Source organism: Coturnix japonica, chromosome 7 (assembly GCF_001577835.2).
Source record: "Coturnix japonica isolate 7356 chromosome 7, Coturnix japonica 2.1, whole genome shotgun sequence".
Classification (NCBI taxonomy): domain Eukaryota; kingdom Metazoa; phylum Chordata; class Aves; order Galliformes; family Phasianidae; genus Coturnix; species Coturnix japonica.
In genome coordinates, this window is record NC_029522.1 from 13825716 (window position 1) to 13843391 (window position 17676).

Consider the following 17676-nt stretch of genomic DNA (forward strand, 5'->3'; position numbering starts at 1 on the left):
ATCCCACATCCTTCTGACTACTGAAAAAATTCTTGTTCTTCAGAATAGCAAGTATACATCAGAAAAGTACTGAAAAAATATGTTGGGCCATTTGCCAGTGTCAGCTGAAAAAAAAGTTTTCTGTACATCTTATGTTAAATCTGGAATTTAAAAAATAGCCTTAGAGATAAAATGTCTCCCCAGATTGATATTTTAATAAAGTAAGGAGGAAAGAAAGAAGAAATATGAAAAGGAGTCATGCTAAGACATGAGTTCTTGGAAGCTGGAGAAAAGCAGTAAAAGATGATCAGAAATGATTTTTTTTTGGGGGGGGGGGACAGCTTAAGTCTTTGAAAAGAATATTAAACTACCTTACTGGAATTAAAATTAAAAAAAAATAATAAAAAAAAAAAGAATGGCCTTAATACCTCCTTGCTTCAGACTCTGTCACTTCTAAGCCTAGTAGAGTACTACTTCTACAGACACGAAGAGGAAAAGATTCTCCTTCCAGGGGAAGGGCTCTTGATGTAGGCAGTAATGAACAGATAGGAACCACATTTTATTACATGTGATAACTACTTGTTACCATCAGTATTAACAGTGTGTCTGTTTCCATTTTAAAAAGCAGTTACAACATTAAAACCCCAGGTCCTGGGAGATCTAGTCATGTGGGTAGGAAGCATTTATGAGCTGCCTTGTTCAGCTACTGGCACCAGCAACTCCTGCATATATCTCTGTTCTGGCTTCCAGTGTGGACAGAGGTTGCTCCTCTTGATAGCATGAAACATGGCAAGCAGAGTAAGCAATAATGTAACAAAAAAAGAAAAAGTTCAATGTACGCAGAAAAAAAAAAATGAGTTTGAACAACTTTTGCCATGCATTAAACATGACTAGGAAGCATCATGGGGAACACAAGAGATAATTGCAACAGTAAAGAACTAAATTGCTCCAGTGTGCTTTCCAGGAAAGGGCACTCCAGTCTGTCATACAACAATTCAAAACAGTTAATGTTGTGAGTCCCTAGAAAGCAGCCTCACACTCTCTATGGCAAAGAGCCCCATGAAGGTAGGAAGGCACCATTATGGCCTGCATGGGGCACTTATGCCCCTGCCTCTTGTCACTGCCTCAGCCCTAGAACCTGCTTCTCAGAGAGTAGATCCTCAGTGAAGGGTAAAGCATCTTAGGGTCTTCCTAGGCTGTGCAATACACCATGTTGCTGATGGAAGGTAGACTTTGAGAGAAGACAGGCTACCTCATGGGCCAAGCCACAGTGACCTGTCTACCACAACAGGTCCATCTGGTCCCATTCAGGCCACTACCTCATGACTACCCAACATATGAGTGTGCCTGATTTGTTGTCTGGAGAAGGATGCCCAGGTGGGCTGTGTTTACAGGAAAGCCCCCCTTTTCTACTATTATTTTCATGTTCTTATTATGCTGCGGAGTTGCTTGCATGTGAAAAATAAGTATGTATTTATGACTACATCCAGAATGAGAAGGTAACTCATCAGTAGAAGAATGGGGGTCGAATAAGAACTAAAGATGAGGATATAAAGAAACTAAATATAAAATGGCAAACATTTCTAAAATATCTATAATATAAAAAATACATATATAAAATCTAATGAAAAGTGAGTTCAGAATATGAGTGAGGGGAAAAAAAAATCCTGAAATCATTACTTTTCACCTTATGAGAATTCTGCTAGTTGGGCCAGTGATAGCAATAAGAAGTTTTAAGTCTGAAAGACAAAATGGAAATCAATACGATATGCTCATTTAGCTGACTCCACTGAAAATCTGTTAGATGTATCTCGCTTCCATTGCACTCATATAAACCCATAGCTACAGTAGATATTCACTTATAAGTATATTTGGTGCTTGGCTTTGTCTTTCATGTGCCTGTCTACGCATTTGGTGTAATGAACGGATTTAACTAGGAAGATGGTATGGAAGACAATATCAGGTGTTAGGAGGGAATATAATTTAGAATTTCTTAATATTATAAACTCCAAGGACAGAAGGGAAATACTTTCTACTTACATGGTATGCTGCATTGTGACAGTGTAGCATAATATAGTTCAATTACATATTTGATTAGAGTATTACAGTGGCTGTGAGAATGAAGTACCTAAACCCACAGTTCTAATTTTAGCAGAAATCCCATTATAAGAACAAGACTGAATAAAGCTGCGTATTTGCTATATGAAGGATCTTGATGGTATGTTTGAATGGTTTTAGATTTTCCAAAACAACTGAATGTTACTTTTAGTTATTTACAACTTCATGTTGTATTCTTTTTCTATAGAATAGTACAATTCAAAAGAAAAAAGTACACATACATCATTACACAAGTTAATTTGTTTTACTTTCCTATGACAACCCTATTGACTAACGATGAAATAAACAGCTTGAGCTAATGATTCAGCAGAGTGTGTTTGCAGGATAATAACTGTCTGCAATCTGGGTTTAATGTGTCCAAAGTGCACCTTTTAAAAATTAGAATGGCTAAGATTAATAACTACTGGTTTATCTCAATAACATATAAAATGTATTATTCAATGATTTTATACTTCTGTAACACTTGAAGCCACCTGTTGCTCATATGCAATTGCTTGCAGGAGCTAGGCTAACCTGTAGATAAACTTCTACTGAGGGACACGGGAGTTTTGCTGGGTTGTTTTTCTCAGGGATGTATCAAATATATATGTTTATATTTAATTTTACATGAAGCACTGCATGGTTTTAAAACAATCAAACAAAACACTGAGTTTAGGAGGACAGCATTTAAGTGGTTGAGAGTGGATTTGTTGTGGAATGGGAACATGGGAGGATATTTGTGGCTGGTTCTCAGCAGTGCTTCTGGATGCCTGCTACCAAAGGGTCCAGGGACACTGTGATGGGGCAAACAGTAGTGGATGTGATCTCTAAATATTTAAAACTAAAACTAGTGGAAAAAACAACTCCTATTTATTTTCTTTGATAAATACATGAGCAGAGTAGAAACGCACATAAGGTGCCATAATCAATTAGATTACTACTTAATTTACTGTACTGGCATCAGCACTCTATTGGTGTTTTGAAGGATGAAGAAGAAAACCATTTTGTAATGATCTGGGGAGTGTTGTCCTGCAGAGGGATCTCAATCCCACTGTTGATCAGCTCTGAATATGAAGAATGAGATGTTATCATTCAAGTTATCTTTTTTTAGCTCAAAGTAGATACAGACTTGTTTTTAAATCTGGAAGTTTATGATTTTGAGTGTCAATGTTCCCAGCTCTTCTGAAGATAGTTATGGGACTGAAGAAATGGAGTTGGCTGAGATGTTCTGTGCTTCATCTGTTTTACTCATTTTATCTTATAAGAAATATTGCTGTCACTGATTGTCACTAGATAAATGTGCTTATTGGAAGAATTAGATTTTAGATGCTGGGGAATGGTGCTGCTTTGTTCTCCTGCTTCCTTTTGTCTCTGGGGCTTTTATAGGCATTGCAGAAGTTGAAAGGAATGGTTGCAACAATCCTTACATGGAAGATGCTTAAGAGATTGGTTTACTTGGTTGGTCCTTGCGTGCAAGTTTTTCTACAAGGTTTTGCCCATATCTACTGTTGTGGCTCACTGCTTTATTTTTGCCCCTTGTTCATGTGCAGTGTAACTTTTGCTGTTTGTGGGTTTTTTAACTTTTTTTCCTGAGAGGAGTATCCAGAACAGATGCCTTCATTTACTTGTATTTTGGCCTTTTTATACTATGCTTTGAGTCTGGACGATATGCTGTCTTTTGGATTGCTCTTTTCCAATGAAAGCTTGTGTATTATTCTATACTCATAGGAAGCACGATTAAGAAATCTAGCCAGTCTTTTGATGTCAATTTCTCTATTTCTACAAATGTCAATGCTCCTATTGATCAGCTTCCTGTAAAGTTTAATAAAAAACACAACACCTTAAATTTTTATATCCAATGCAGTGTAGTAGTACAATACTATTGAAGTTAACAGTAGTATCTGACATCTTGTTCTACTGTTAATTTTGATGCTAAATACCTAACTGTGAATCCACAGTTTAAATACAAGATATTCAAAGGAACTTCAAGGTGTTTTTATGTTTTTGAGCCATTCCTAAGGAAAAACTAAGTAGTAAACAGGCCTGTCCCAAAGTGAGTATCTCCTGTATTCTTCTGTTTTGTATCATTAACACGTAGTATTTTCAAATTGTCAAGAGACACCTTTTGCTTGTAGTTGTCAACTTCAATTGTGTCATCTAGTTCATCTTACTACAGTTAGACATTATCTCCACAGACTCTGGAGAGCGAAAACAACAGCTCATGGACATCTCATTGCTGAAAATGTATTCAAAAAGATTTCATCCTGCGTTATGTCATTTGACTGTGAACTAGGTTGTTTTAGGAGCGTACTTTACTTATAAATCATTCTGATAGTACCTGCATTAATTGTACTAGCTTTGGTAAGAATATAGAAAACAAGTTTTCTATATTTTTTTATATTCTATATATATAAAATATTCTATATTTTTTTTAAGTTCTGAGGGCTGTGCTTAGACTAACTGTACCTTTGCTAACAACTTGTGATACACCTACTTTAACTGAAAATCAAACCTGAATTCTAGTTGTTCAGAAACTGTCTTCATTCTAATCTGTCTACTTTCTTTAATTGTTTAGGGAGTGAGGGGAAGATCTTGTTAGCTTAAAAATAAAAAAAAAAAAGCATCTCATGGGAGTTTCAGAGATCCTCTGTGACCTTCTGTGAAAGAATTCATGTTGTTAATGTTTTTCAAGATTTTTTGAAGCTGGGGATCATTATAGAATGTCTAGATTCTTTCAGCAAGTGACAGAATTTGTGAGTTTTAATGAGGTTTTTACCTCTTTTTTATTCCAGAATGAATTTTGTTTTTATAGATCCCCACCCCTTAAGTGTAGCTATTTCATTTTCATTATGGTCGAGTTGTTTAGTTACTACAGATCCATGGTTAATTTGCTGCTGGTCTCCAGGAGGATTAAATACTAAGATTTTTTCATTTTCCATTTCCAATCCTGTCAATAGTACACCTAATTAACTTTTTTCAATCCTTGACCAGAACCATTATATCTTTCATATTCAGAATGAAACTAATCTTATGAATACAGAGGTCATTAGAGGGCTTGACATACAGCTTGTGGGTGCAGTCAGTATTCTGTCCTTTCAGCTGAAACAGTGAAGGGTAGGGATCTAGAAAAGTGAATTTAAATATGCAAGGTCACTGATAACATTTTTTTATTTATTATTATTATTAATTTTTTTTTGCTGCTCACAGCTTTTGTTCAAGGCTCTAGTGTTTCTGACAGTTAAGTTCTCAACTTTTAGTCCACCCTTTTAGTCCTCACAACTACGAGAACTAGAAATATAATGTAATAATGAAAGTTGAAATCGTGATAACATTAGGATTACAGAATTTAACTCTGCACTATTTTGTCCTTTCACATAATGAAAGCTTTGCAGCATAAACGCATGAAAATATTTTTCTTGTTTAATGAAAATCTCCAAGTATATCTGGAAAGAACTGAGGTTTTAGTTTTACTGCTCCAGTACTTGGACTGATGAGTCAATCTTGCTCTCTTCCTGTGATTGATTGTCAAATTTTACAGGGCAATATTTCTCAATAATAATAATAATAATAAAAATTTACAATCAATAAACTACTTCAGACAATATCAAGTTTATTCTCCCAAATAACCGCTCCTCATTGGCAGTTCAAATTCAAGTTCAGAGTGCTTAAGTCATTACATTTGGAATGTCTCTGGCATCCAGAAATCTCATTATGTAGAAGCAGAGCAGTGAAGATAATGTTTTTTTGTTTATGTTAGCAGTGTTTTTTAATAATCAGAAGTCTTGACTTCATAATTTCCTGAGTGTTCTTGCATGAAAATATTGTTGATAGAATTGCAATTATATTGAAGTTTTTCTCAATATTAAGTATAATTTATATCTGGTCTGTCCCTAATTATTGATAAACTCTTCTTTATAAAAAGAAACCTGAAAGCATCAATATTCCCTAGAAGCCAGGAGCCCAGCACAGGTGCCTGTTGTGCCACAGGCTGTTCTAAAAAATGGGAAAATAGTTTGTATCATAAAATGCTTGCAGTCTAACAGGGTTCTTCTCTCTGGTTTAGCAGCTTTGTTATTAGCTGCTAAACAGGCCTTTGTGTTCAAGGTCACTACCCTGTAAGTGGAGGTGGATGTAAATTTTGTCCAAGCTCCTCAGCCTTCACAGTTCACACTTGGGTATTGAGTTTTTATTGATGCTGTTAAATTTAGCTAAATCTCTCAGCTAGATCCTATCGTGTGTGTTCTATGAAGATGTAATAAACAATGAAAGAAAACTAGGAGGGAGGTTAGTTGTGAAAAGGAAGGTTTGGGATGTAATGCAGGTCATCTGGTCACTTATCTCTCATGTGTATTACATATCTCAACAATATTAATGCTGGAAGAAATTTGCTTATGTCTTCATTGCTTTTTGTAAATGTCACTGAAAAGAAATTCATGCCTGGATTTCAACAAGAGGTTAGAGACAAAGTTTCACTTTGCATCTTGATTACTTCTATGTTTCTACTGAGTTCTTAATTAGGCTTGCCTTAATCTCTTCCTTCTTCCAAATAAATGCATACATTTCCCTATATTAAGATATGCTACGGAACTGAACTAACTTTTACAGAAGATTATTATGTAAGTGGATAATCTGCTATCAGATGATGATACCATTTGAGTGGGTTGTTATGTATCTGGGACTGAGGCTCATTGCTCCAGGATCCTTGTGCCTCCCTTCTTCTCCTGTAGAGATCATGAGAAGGAACACAAACAAGAAACTTCCTAAATCACATGAAATATCGTGGTATAGCAGCAATTAATTCCAGACTGCTTGTCAATTCTGTGCCTGCTGTTCTCTATAGAGTCCACTAAAGAATACAAGACTGGTATTTTTGTCACATCTGTTTGTGCTACTGGCAGCTTGTACTATAGAGATCCCATTTTGGACAGGTTCACAAGCTTCTGTGTTGCATGATGCTGTCCGCTGTAGGTCACATGGTGCTTTGACTGTTTATTATCCTTAAGGCCTGGTGTAAAGGCAATGTTTTACTCTTCTGTGTCACATGTAGGCAGAAAATAGGGACCTTATCTTGATTTCTTCATAAATAAAAATAAATGTAGTATCCCAGGAGGCTGACTGCAGCCAGTAGACTTGTTCTGATAGGGATGGCTAGTGAGTCGATGGTCATTTGTACAGAAGAATTAAAGCATTATTGTCACGGGCAGTAAAATGTTCTTTCATTGTGTTGTACTGCCAAAGGAGATTACTACCAAATTAAAGTGGTAGTTGAAGGGGAGAATCCAAGTATGTAGTGGGTTACTTTTGATATGTGGAGTATTTGTGCCCTTTCTGTAAGGGGCATCAGATGCCTTTTGTTCCCTGAGTACGGCATGGATCTGAACTGTAAAATAATTAATTTTTCATGTTCAGTTCTACATTTAAAATTTAACAGTTCCTTATTTTAAAGAATAAGGTCTACAGATATGGTAAAGGTGGAGAAATACAGCATAATTTATTTTGGTTATGGAACTTAGAAGTAAGGGGAAGCTTTTAGCAGTGTCCTTTCCTGATTTATTGTCAGATTGTAAATTAGTTAAATTAAAATACTCACTAAAATGAGCCTTGCTAAATAAGAAACATTCAGATAAGCATGAATAAATCTCCCAAAATTCCTATCCCAGTCCTTGTCTTACACTAATGTGTTAATCTATCCTATTGAGGGTACTCTGATGCCAAGTCACTTTTTAGTTAAACTCCTCCCTGCAGGTTTCTTTTAAGAAGGTTCACAAAAGGAGAATCAACAACTCTATTACTAGCCAAGACTTCTTGTCAGTTCCATTTTTCCCTGTGTTCTACATTGCTCTCTGTACTTGCAGTTGGGCAGGGACAATGTCTCTTCAGTAACACAAAGCATATCAGTATTTCAGTAGCAATAATGAATTCTAAATAGTAGTTCAAGTACCACCAAGAAGTAATTAGGGAGAGAGGGAAAGTCCAGTTTATTCATTGGTAAAGCTTACTGTGTAATAATTGCACTGTGTTTTACTTCTGTTGTACAAGTCATGTCTTTCTAGGCAGGATGCTCTGCAATGCAGAACAGTTCTGCTTCTAATGAAGTGATATCTAAGTGCACAGAAGCATGTGGAAAGATCACAAGATCAGGCTGGTCTATGCCCCCGATGCCATTACTAAACATCATTTGTTATGGGTGTTCAGGTGTTCCTAAGCAAACTGTTAGATACAAATATTTCAAGGGGAAGCTCATTGTCTTATCAAAGACTTCATCTTGGTAATTTGCTCTTCTTGAAAGCAAAGAATATTTAACACACTCAAGGGGCAGAAATAGGTCTAAGGAATAACAACAAACCCTAGTGAAAATAGAATTTACATAGGAAAAAATGGTATAATAAACAGATTCAAGAACTTGGTATTCTGTGGCAGAAAAGTGCTATAGCTTGCAGATGAATATCACTATTGTTATTAATTACTGGTGTGGAGAAATCTGAAAATTTGCATAAGAGAATAAAATACCCAAATGTTTGTGTTAATCTTAATGTTAATTTAGTGCAGATCCCCTAAATCACGTTATTTTTGAAGTGGCAATGATATTTCTATATTATCTACAGATCACAACAGGGAGATAAATGTAGGAATAATTGTATGAAGCAAGTGTCAATGCTTAGTATCATTAAAGATTTAATTATTTTCTTGTCAGAATTAAATTTTATCTTAAATTAAGGGCTATGTGGATGTAAGAATTGTTCTTCGATCACAGGATATAAATGTGCACGGATATTATTTTGCAGCTCATATTGTGTAAACCTTTAAAATCAAAACTCTTGCTTCAATTTGTAGAAGAGTTTAGTTACCTTAGGTTGGGAGTGCCAGAACTGGTTGCAACCTAAATGCAACCTAAATGCTTTGTCCTGAAGGAATGGAGCTGCTGTCTCTCTCTCTCATTGATGGTAGAGTTATTGAAGATAATCCTCTACAGAGAGTGACTTTGAAGTCATGCTTTCAGCAGTGCTGTTTCATGGCAGAATAGTTTTCTGCACAATGCTGTGCAAAACAAAAAACAAAAAACAAACAAACAAACAAACAAACAAACAAACTTCAGTTTCCCTTAGCTTTGGTCAGTCTGTACTGAAACTCATTTTCAGCTAAGATTTGAATAATGAGCTTTTTTTCTAACTTCAGATGTTAATGTGCTTCACAGAGTACTTTAGAAAATTGTATGAAAAATGTATAATACATCTTTTAGCTCTTCTGTTTGTGTATATGGTAGTCTTACTTCAGTGATAACCACCTGTATGGATTCTGCAGTGGAAGCTTAAACTGCACATCCAGACAGTGTGCCCAGTTTGCTCTTCAGGAAGCTATACATTGAGAAATATACTGGCAAAAGGGGTTTTTTAAATCAAGATGTTCTGATAATTAGAACTCTGGAAAGATCCAGAGTTTTCTTGTATTTCTGTAGTAAAAACATTTGTACTGCAGTGTAATACTAATCCTTAGAGCAAGGCGTATTTGACTTACTAAATTTAAAGTGTAGCAGGCAGAGAAGTATAGCTAACAAGTGATTCCATCTGCTTACCAGAAATCATGGGCATCTGCAAAATGTAGATGTGAAATGGCAGCATGTATGTGTATATAAGTTTACGTAACTAACACCAGATATCAGTCTTAAAATATCATTCAGTAAGCATTCTAATACAGTAATGGGTCTTATTTTAAAGTGACCATGTGTAATTTATCTAAAGGTGTGGTATTGTCACCCTATGCATATTTTTCTCTTTCTGTGTTTGTGAAGATGGTAGTTTGTCTTTCTTTCACAGTTAGTGCATTCTAGAATTTCTTACATGTATTAAAGCACTTAAATTACTTGCTGATCCTACTGGTGAGTTGGTCTTTGTAGTATGTTTACTCTAACATTTTATCACCGTTCTTATTTGATTTTGAGATTAGAATGGAAGGCAATGTAATAAAGCACATGCTCATAGTACATGTTCTGTATTTTTTGAGAAAGTGGAATCTTTGTTATCAATGAGATTATATTAGATGCTTAATAGATGCTTAATCATGCGGAAGAGATTTAATATATGCATTAATTAACATAATTAAAAGATTTTTGAGCTTTGCATTTACACAGTTCTGGAACTTAGATGCAAGTGGATACAAAATCATATGAAGTCATGCATTTAAGAAAAAAAAACACTCTTCCTATTCAGTGTAATAGTAATAAAGCCATTTTTGATGATGATGCAGTTCTCGGTCAGCAAAATTTCAAGAATGAACAAAACTACATGGAATCCCATTACATAGCTGCTCACCATTGTGGAGATTCAGTTTTTGTGTTCCTGTTAACAATGTTTAGAGTGGTAGTGCTAAATTTCCTGTTAGAGTACTGTGGAATTATTTAAGAAGTACTCTGATGCATACTATGTTTTAGGAACTTTGTCTGCTTAAGTACTTTCCTGTATGCTCCCAGCAAGTTGATTTGATTGGGTCTTGGTATTGTGGCTGATATTTTTAAGTGGTATCTATAAAATCTTTTGTTGTTTTGTGCTTGTGTGGTTTGAGTACAGCAATTTGACAACTGCTTCCCTCAGTATCTTAATTGGGGGAAAAGCAGCTAATAGAGAGTAGGGTAATAACACAGGCAACATTTTCCTCAGTGTCTTGTATAGTAAAGTACCCTGCTACCTGAAGGAAGCTCAAATGTACAATACACATGCTAATATTTCTTTGTTTTCTCTTGAAGGATCGTCGCTTTAATGATGAGATCGACAAACTCACTGGATACAAGACAAAGTCACTTTTGTGCATGCCTATAAGAAACAGTGATGGAGAGATTATTGGTGTGGCACAAGCAATAAATAAGACTCCTGGAGGTGCCCCATTTTCTGATGACGATGAAAAAGTAAGACTGCCTTCTTCTGTTTTCTTTCTTTTATGTAGCCTGACAGACTTTTCTTAGGAGTACTTAATGCAGATATTATGAATACAAGACTTATTCTTTAATATTATTGACTTTGTAATTGGGTTGTAATTAGTTAATTCCTCGGGTGTGAAAATGCTGCAGCATTTTAGGTACAATATATTTCATCTTTTTTACCTATTAGAGGGGAGGGAAGAGCTGGTGTTAGTGCTTTGTTTAGTTCATATCTTGATATGTTTTTATCACTCCATCATATTTACCATTATTAAATACTGATCTGTTTTTTTAATGCTTTCTTTTAAAAAAAAATCTGAGTTAATGTCTTAGTAAATTAGGTGTAAAGCAGAAAAGCTGGTACTTGTTTCATAATGCATACAGCTGATATACTATTATTGCTTTCTTCTTGCAGTTCTTTTTGTTTTAGGTTGTTTTGGGTTTGGGTTTGGGTTGTTTTTTTTTTTGTTTTTTTTTTTCCCAGATCTTAATCACTCAGAATTTTAGCTTCCTTATTTGGCCTGCAGTCTGTTACTGATGTTCAAAAACCCTTGTTTGTGTGTGGGTGTCTTTCTATATTGACCCTTCATGACATACTGTTTCATATAGGTTAAGTTTTTTGTAGATCGTATCTTGCAGTACGGAAGCTAGAGTTTCAACAGTCTATTCTTTGATAAGATTTGAAGCTGTGAAATTAAGGGTTTTGCCATCATTGTGGGGTAGCTTGGAGAAACATTAAGATATTAAATTGCATTAAGAAGGAAAGACTAAGAACATTAGTACTGATGTATTCTTTATAGGTGTTAATGCGTATGCCTCCCTCCCTATAGGAATGATACCTTGAGTAGCTTTTGTTTTAAGTTAGGTAATTTCAACTAAAAATAAACATAAAGAATTTGTATCATCAAATCATCATAAGTCAGATGTTAGATGATGATTCAGAATGAAATTAAGCTGGTAGAAGCTGTTGCTTTAGTTTCGGATGACTTGTTAGTCTGTATCTCTCTTTTTATAAAGATTAGTTGCACTTTGGAGCTTAATAACATTAAGGTATAGGGAACAGCCTTTTGTGTTAATGGTGTTGAAGTGCTTAATATAAAATGTATGCTGTTACGTAGAACATACATCTCTTATATAAATGCAAGAGACCTTTCCTATTAAACTTCAGCTTAACACTTCACAGATTTTATGTTAGACTTCTCGTGCAGAACACTGGTGGGAAGACTTCAGAGTTAATCTCTAAATAAAATCTTTTGAAGAATTATTTTTTGTTGTTGTTGCTGAAGCAATGGTTTACTTTTTTAATATAAACACTCAATGAAGTATTTGGAGAAAAATAGAACAAATAGAATTTTGTTTGTCAAGCAAATATTCTGTGACAATAACCTAGCTGTGGTTTTCTTGTTCATTTTATTTTTGTAGAAAAATTACCTGTAATAATAAGTTTACAGGGAAAATTATCATAGAGAAAATCCTAAGCTTGCTCACTTAAAATCATCACTTCGTCTGAATGTTCTCCATAGAATATATGCCTGTAGTGTATATAGTAACATTAAATTAGGGGTTTTTACATTTACTCCTTTATGCTATCATAGGCTACTTTCAAATCCCTACTGAAAGATAAACATTTGTTTTCTCCTTTCAATCCTCTTCATTAAGATGAAGATCTGGAGAGTAGAAGAAGTCCAGGCAGCAACAAGGAGGATTTTTGAATTAAAATTAGGGGAAATGGGAAATGATGCTATTTAAGTCAGAATACCCATACTTGAGTATGAACAGAGAATGTGAATGAAGCCAAAAAATGATTGGAAAGAAGGGTAGAGTCAGCAAGCTGCATAGCAATGTTATCCAGGAAAGATAAGTGGAGTATCCCTCAAGCATGTATTATGAAACTACATACACTTGTGTTTGTATGAGTGTAGTATTAAATCTATTTTTTGTAGAACTGTAGGTAGAGATTAACTTTGCCTCTGAAACTTACTTAAGCTGACTCAAAAGCAGTTAATACTTGATAGAAACCCATTGTTGGTGTACTATTACATGTCGACATTCCTGTGCTATGACAAAAAGAAATGTTAAGCAGTGCCTGTCGGATAGAGAAAATCTTGCCTCGTTGGTTCACTGCAGTAGATGGGAATAATGATTAGAATCAAGACAGTATGACGTAAATGAAATGCTATATAAAGCTAGAGTAACCTTGATTTTTCAAGGTTGTGAAACATTGAACAAATCAAACTCATCTTCAGTAAAAAGCATAGGAATGCATATATATACTCATTTAATTTGTTGATAAATTGCTATTTTTACGTATTACATATGTATGACAATGCATTCAGTTCATAGCATAGAGCCATTTCATAGCTGTTTGATACAATGTTTTGAGAATATGAATTTTCACATTACTAATGTCTGTTAGTAGCTTCATACTCAGGCTTGTTGTGTCGTGGGGATAATTCAAAATGGAAAGTCTGTAGTGAAATTTCATTATGCAAAGTTCTTCCATTCAGGTAGGAAAATCCTTGCCAAGTGAAATACTACAAAGTGGTTACATAGTAGCCAAGATTATAAAGAAGACTTAATCATTCTTATATCTTCTATTAGTTATCAGATATCTTTTTAATGGAAACAGCTATGAGCAAATATTTTTAATTTAATATAGCACTTTCTTGCTGTTAAGTAGAGATCTTCAAGCAGTTATTCTAAACAGCACATACTTGCACCTTGAGTCAGCTTTATTGCTCTGTATTGCTGTATGCTTTGGATACTTTTCCTGCATCTGTTTCAACATTTTGATCTGATCTGTTCTTCTCTTGAGCTGATTACTAACTTTTAGTTGAAATGCAGGTTCTCATCGACCTAGCCATTTTGATCAGAATTGAAAGATTAGGCTTATACCTGGATAGTAATATCTTTATTGAAAGTGCATTCAATAAGTGAAAGGGAATGAAAGTAAGTGAAAGGGAATGAAAGTAAGTGAAAGGGAATGAAAGTATAAATTAGGTTAATGAGAAGAATGCCTATGGTATGACAGACAATTCAGGTAGTTCAGCTACTCAGTTATTCTGAGATATTATGTGTGTGCTTTAAATTTTTTGTTATTAAAGCTAAGTAACTGGGGCTACCATTCACACAAACACAACTAGTTTTAGAAAACTCAAAAAGTATTTATAAGAACAATATTCATTGCAGTATATGTATTTAATGTTCTCTTCTGATTAAAGCTTTCTTTTAACCGCGTGCTGAGTAATAAGAAAAAAATCACCATCATTTTTATCAGTATAAACTATGCTAGTCCCACATTAGGGTCATTTTTCTCTTGCAAGAATTTTTTTCCATGAAAATAACTTATTTCTGCAACAGATCTGCAAAAATTGATGGTGTATGATGATTTAGAATGAATTAACTTCTCCCATTTTCAGTTGCTGCTACTTCAGACATCTGAAAAGACCCTGTACTTTTCTTTATACATTTTCTCACTTGTGTAAGCATGAGTTTTCTGAGTTGCTTTTGAGTCATGAAAATCTTATACAAGTCTGACCTCAATACTGATGTTTGTTAATACAGTATATGCTATAATGGGTAGTCAAAAACAAATTGGAAGTAGTAAAATGAGACTTTTCCTGAATAGGCTTTCCTGTACTTTTCTAGTACACCTGGTTCTTGTATAAAAATACCATGTTTGAAGTGTTGTCTTTATCTTANCCAGATCTTAATCACTCAGAATTTTAGCTTCCTTATTTGGCCTGCAGTCTGTTACTGATGTTCAAAAACCCTTGTTTGTGTGTGGGTGTCTTTCTATATTGACCCTTCATGACATACTGTTTCATATAGGTTAAGTTTTTTGTAGATCGTATCTTGCAGTACGGAAGCTAGAGTTTCAACAGTCTATTCTTTGATAAGATTTGAAGCTGTGAAATTAAGGGTTTTGCCATCATTGTGGGGTAGCTTGGAGAAACATTAAGATATTAAATTGCATTAAGAAGGAAAGACTAAGAACATTAGTACTGATGTATTCTTTATAGGTGTTAATGCGTATGCCTCCCTCCCTATAGGAATGATACCTTGAGTAGCTTTTGTTTTAAGTTAGGTAATTTCAACTAAAAATAAACATAAAGAATTTGTATCATCAAATCATCATAAGTCAGATGTTAGATGATGATTCAGAATGAAATTAAGCTGGTAGAAGCTGTTGCTTTAGTTTCGGATGACTTGTTAGTCTGTATCTCTCTTTTTATAAAGATCAGTTGCACTTTGGAGCTTAATAACATTAAGGTATAGGGAACAGCCTTTTGTGTTAATGGTGTTGAAGTGCTTAATATAAAATGTATGCTGTTACGTAGAACATACATCTCTTATATAAATGCAAGAGACCTTGCCTATTAAACTTCAGCTTAACACTTCACAGATTTTATGTTAGACTTCTCGTGCAGAACACTGGTGGGAAGACTTCAGAGTTAATCTCTAAATAAAATCTTTTGAAGAATTATTTTTTGTTGTTGTTGCTGAAGCAATGGTTTACTTTTTTATTATAAACATTCAATGAAGTATTTGGAGAAAAATAGAACAAATAGAATTTTGTTTGTCAAGTAAATATTCTGTGACAATAACCTAGCTGTGGTTTTCTTGTTCATTTTATTTTTGTAGAAAAATTACCTGTAATAATAAGTTTACAGGGAAAATTATCATAGAGAAAATCCTAAGCTTGCTCACTTAAAATCATCACTTCGTCTGAATGTTCTCCATAGAATATATGCCTGTAGTGTATATAGTAACATTAAATTAGGGGTTTTTACATTTACTCCTTTATGCTATCATAGGCTACTTTCAAATCCCTACTGAAAGATAAACATTTGTTTTCTCCTTTCTATCCTCTTCATTAAGATATATCTAGAGAGTAGAGGAAGTCCAGGCAGCAACAAGGAGGATTTTTGAATTAAAATTAGGGGAAATGGGAAATGATGCTATTTAAGTCAGAATACCCATACTTGAGTATGAACAGAGAATGTGAATGAAGCCAAAAAATGATTGGAAAGAAGGGTAGAGTCAGCAAGCTGCATAGCAATGTTATCCAGGAAAGATAAATGGGGTATCCCTCAAGCATGTATTATGAAACTACATACACTTGTGTTTGTATGAGTGTAGTATTAAATCTATTTTTTGTAGAACTGTAGGTAGAGATTAACTTTGCCTCTGAAACTTACTTAAGCTGACTCAAAAGCAGTTAATACTTGATAGAAACCCATTGTTGGTGTACTATTACATGTCGACATTCCTGTGCTATGACAAAAAGAAATGTTAAGCAGTGCCTGTCGGATAGAGAAAATCTTGCCTCGTTGGTTCACTGCAGTAGATGGGAATAATGATTAGAATCAAGACAGTATGACGTAAATGAAATGCTATATAAAGCTAGAGTAACCTTGATTTTTCAAGGTTGTGAAACATTGAACAAATCAAACTCATCTTCAGTAAAAAGCATAGGAATGCATATATATACTCATTTAATTTGTTGATAAATTGCTATTTTTACGTATTACATATGTATGACAATGCATTCAGTTCATAGCATAGAGCCATTTCATAGCTGTTTGATACAATGTTTTGAGAATATGAATTTTCACATGACTAATGTTTGTTAGTAGCTTCATACTCAGGTTTGTTGTGTAGTGGGGATAATTCAAAATGGAAAGTCTGTAGTGAAATTTCATTATGCAAAGTTCTTACATTCAAGTAGGAAAATCCTTGCCAAGTGAAATACTACAAAGTGGTTACATAGTATCCGAGATTGTAAAGAAGACTTAATCATTCTTATATCTTCTATTAGTTATCAGATATCTTTTTAATGGAAACAGCTATGAGCAAATATTTTTAATTTAATATAGCACTTTCTTGCTGTTAAGTAGAGATCTTCAAGCAGTTATTCTAAACAGCACATACTTGCACCTTGAGTCAGCTTTATTGCTCTGTATTGCTGTATGCTTTGGATACTTTTCCTGCATCTATTTCAACATTTTGATCTGATCTGTTCTTCTCTTGAGTTGATTACTAACTTTTAGTTGAAGTGCAGGTTCTCATTGACCTAGCCATTTTGATCAGAATTGAAAGATTAGGCTTATACCTGGATAGTAATATCTTTATTGAAAGTGCATTCCATAACTGAAAGGGAATGAAAGTAAGTGAAAGGGAATGAAAGTATAAATTAGGTTAATGAGAAGAATGCCTGTGGTATGACAGATGATTCAGGTAGTTCAGCTACTCGGTTAGTCTGAGATATTATGTGTGAGCTTTAAATTTTTTGTTATTAAAGCTAAGTAACTGGGGCTACCATTCACACAAACACAACTAGTTTTAGAAAACTCAAAAAGTATTTATAAGAACAATATTCATTGCAGTATATGTATTTAATGTTCTCTTCTGATTAAAGCTTTCTTTTAACCGCGTGCTGAGTAATAAGAAAAAAATCACCATCATTTTTATCAGTATAAACTATGCTAGTCCCACATTAGGGTCATTTTTCTCTTGCAAGAATTTTTTTCCATGAAAATAACTTATTTCTGCAACAGATCTTCAAAAATTGATGGTGTATTATAATTTAGAATGAATTAACTTCACCCATTTTCAGTTGCTGCTACTTCAGACATCTGAAAAGACCCTGTACTTTTCTTTATACATTTTCTCACTTGTGTAAGCAT

General features: G+C 34.3%; 1 protein-coding gene across 1 annotated transcript in view; it reads left to right on the forward strand.

Annotated features, from left to right (window-relative positions):
- The window catches only part of PDE11A (phosphodiesterase 11A), a 118134-nt gene that overhangs the window by 4219 nt on the left and 96239 nt on the right, over nt 1-17676 (forward strand). The window contains exon 2 of the mRNA XM_015868349.2: nt 10817-10975. Coding sequence (XP_015723835.1) covers nt 10817-10975 — 159 coding nt within the window. The remainder of the gene's footprint in view (nt 1-10816; nt 10976-17676) is intronic.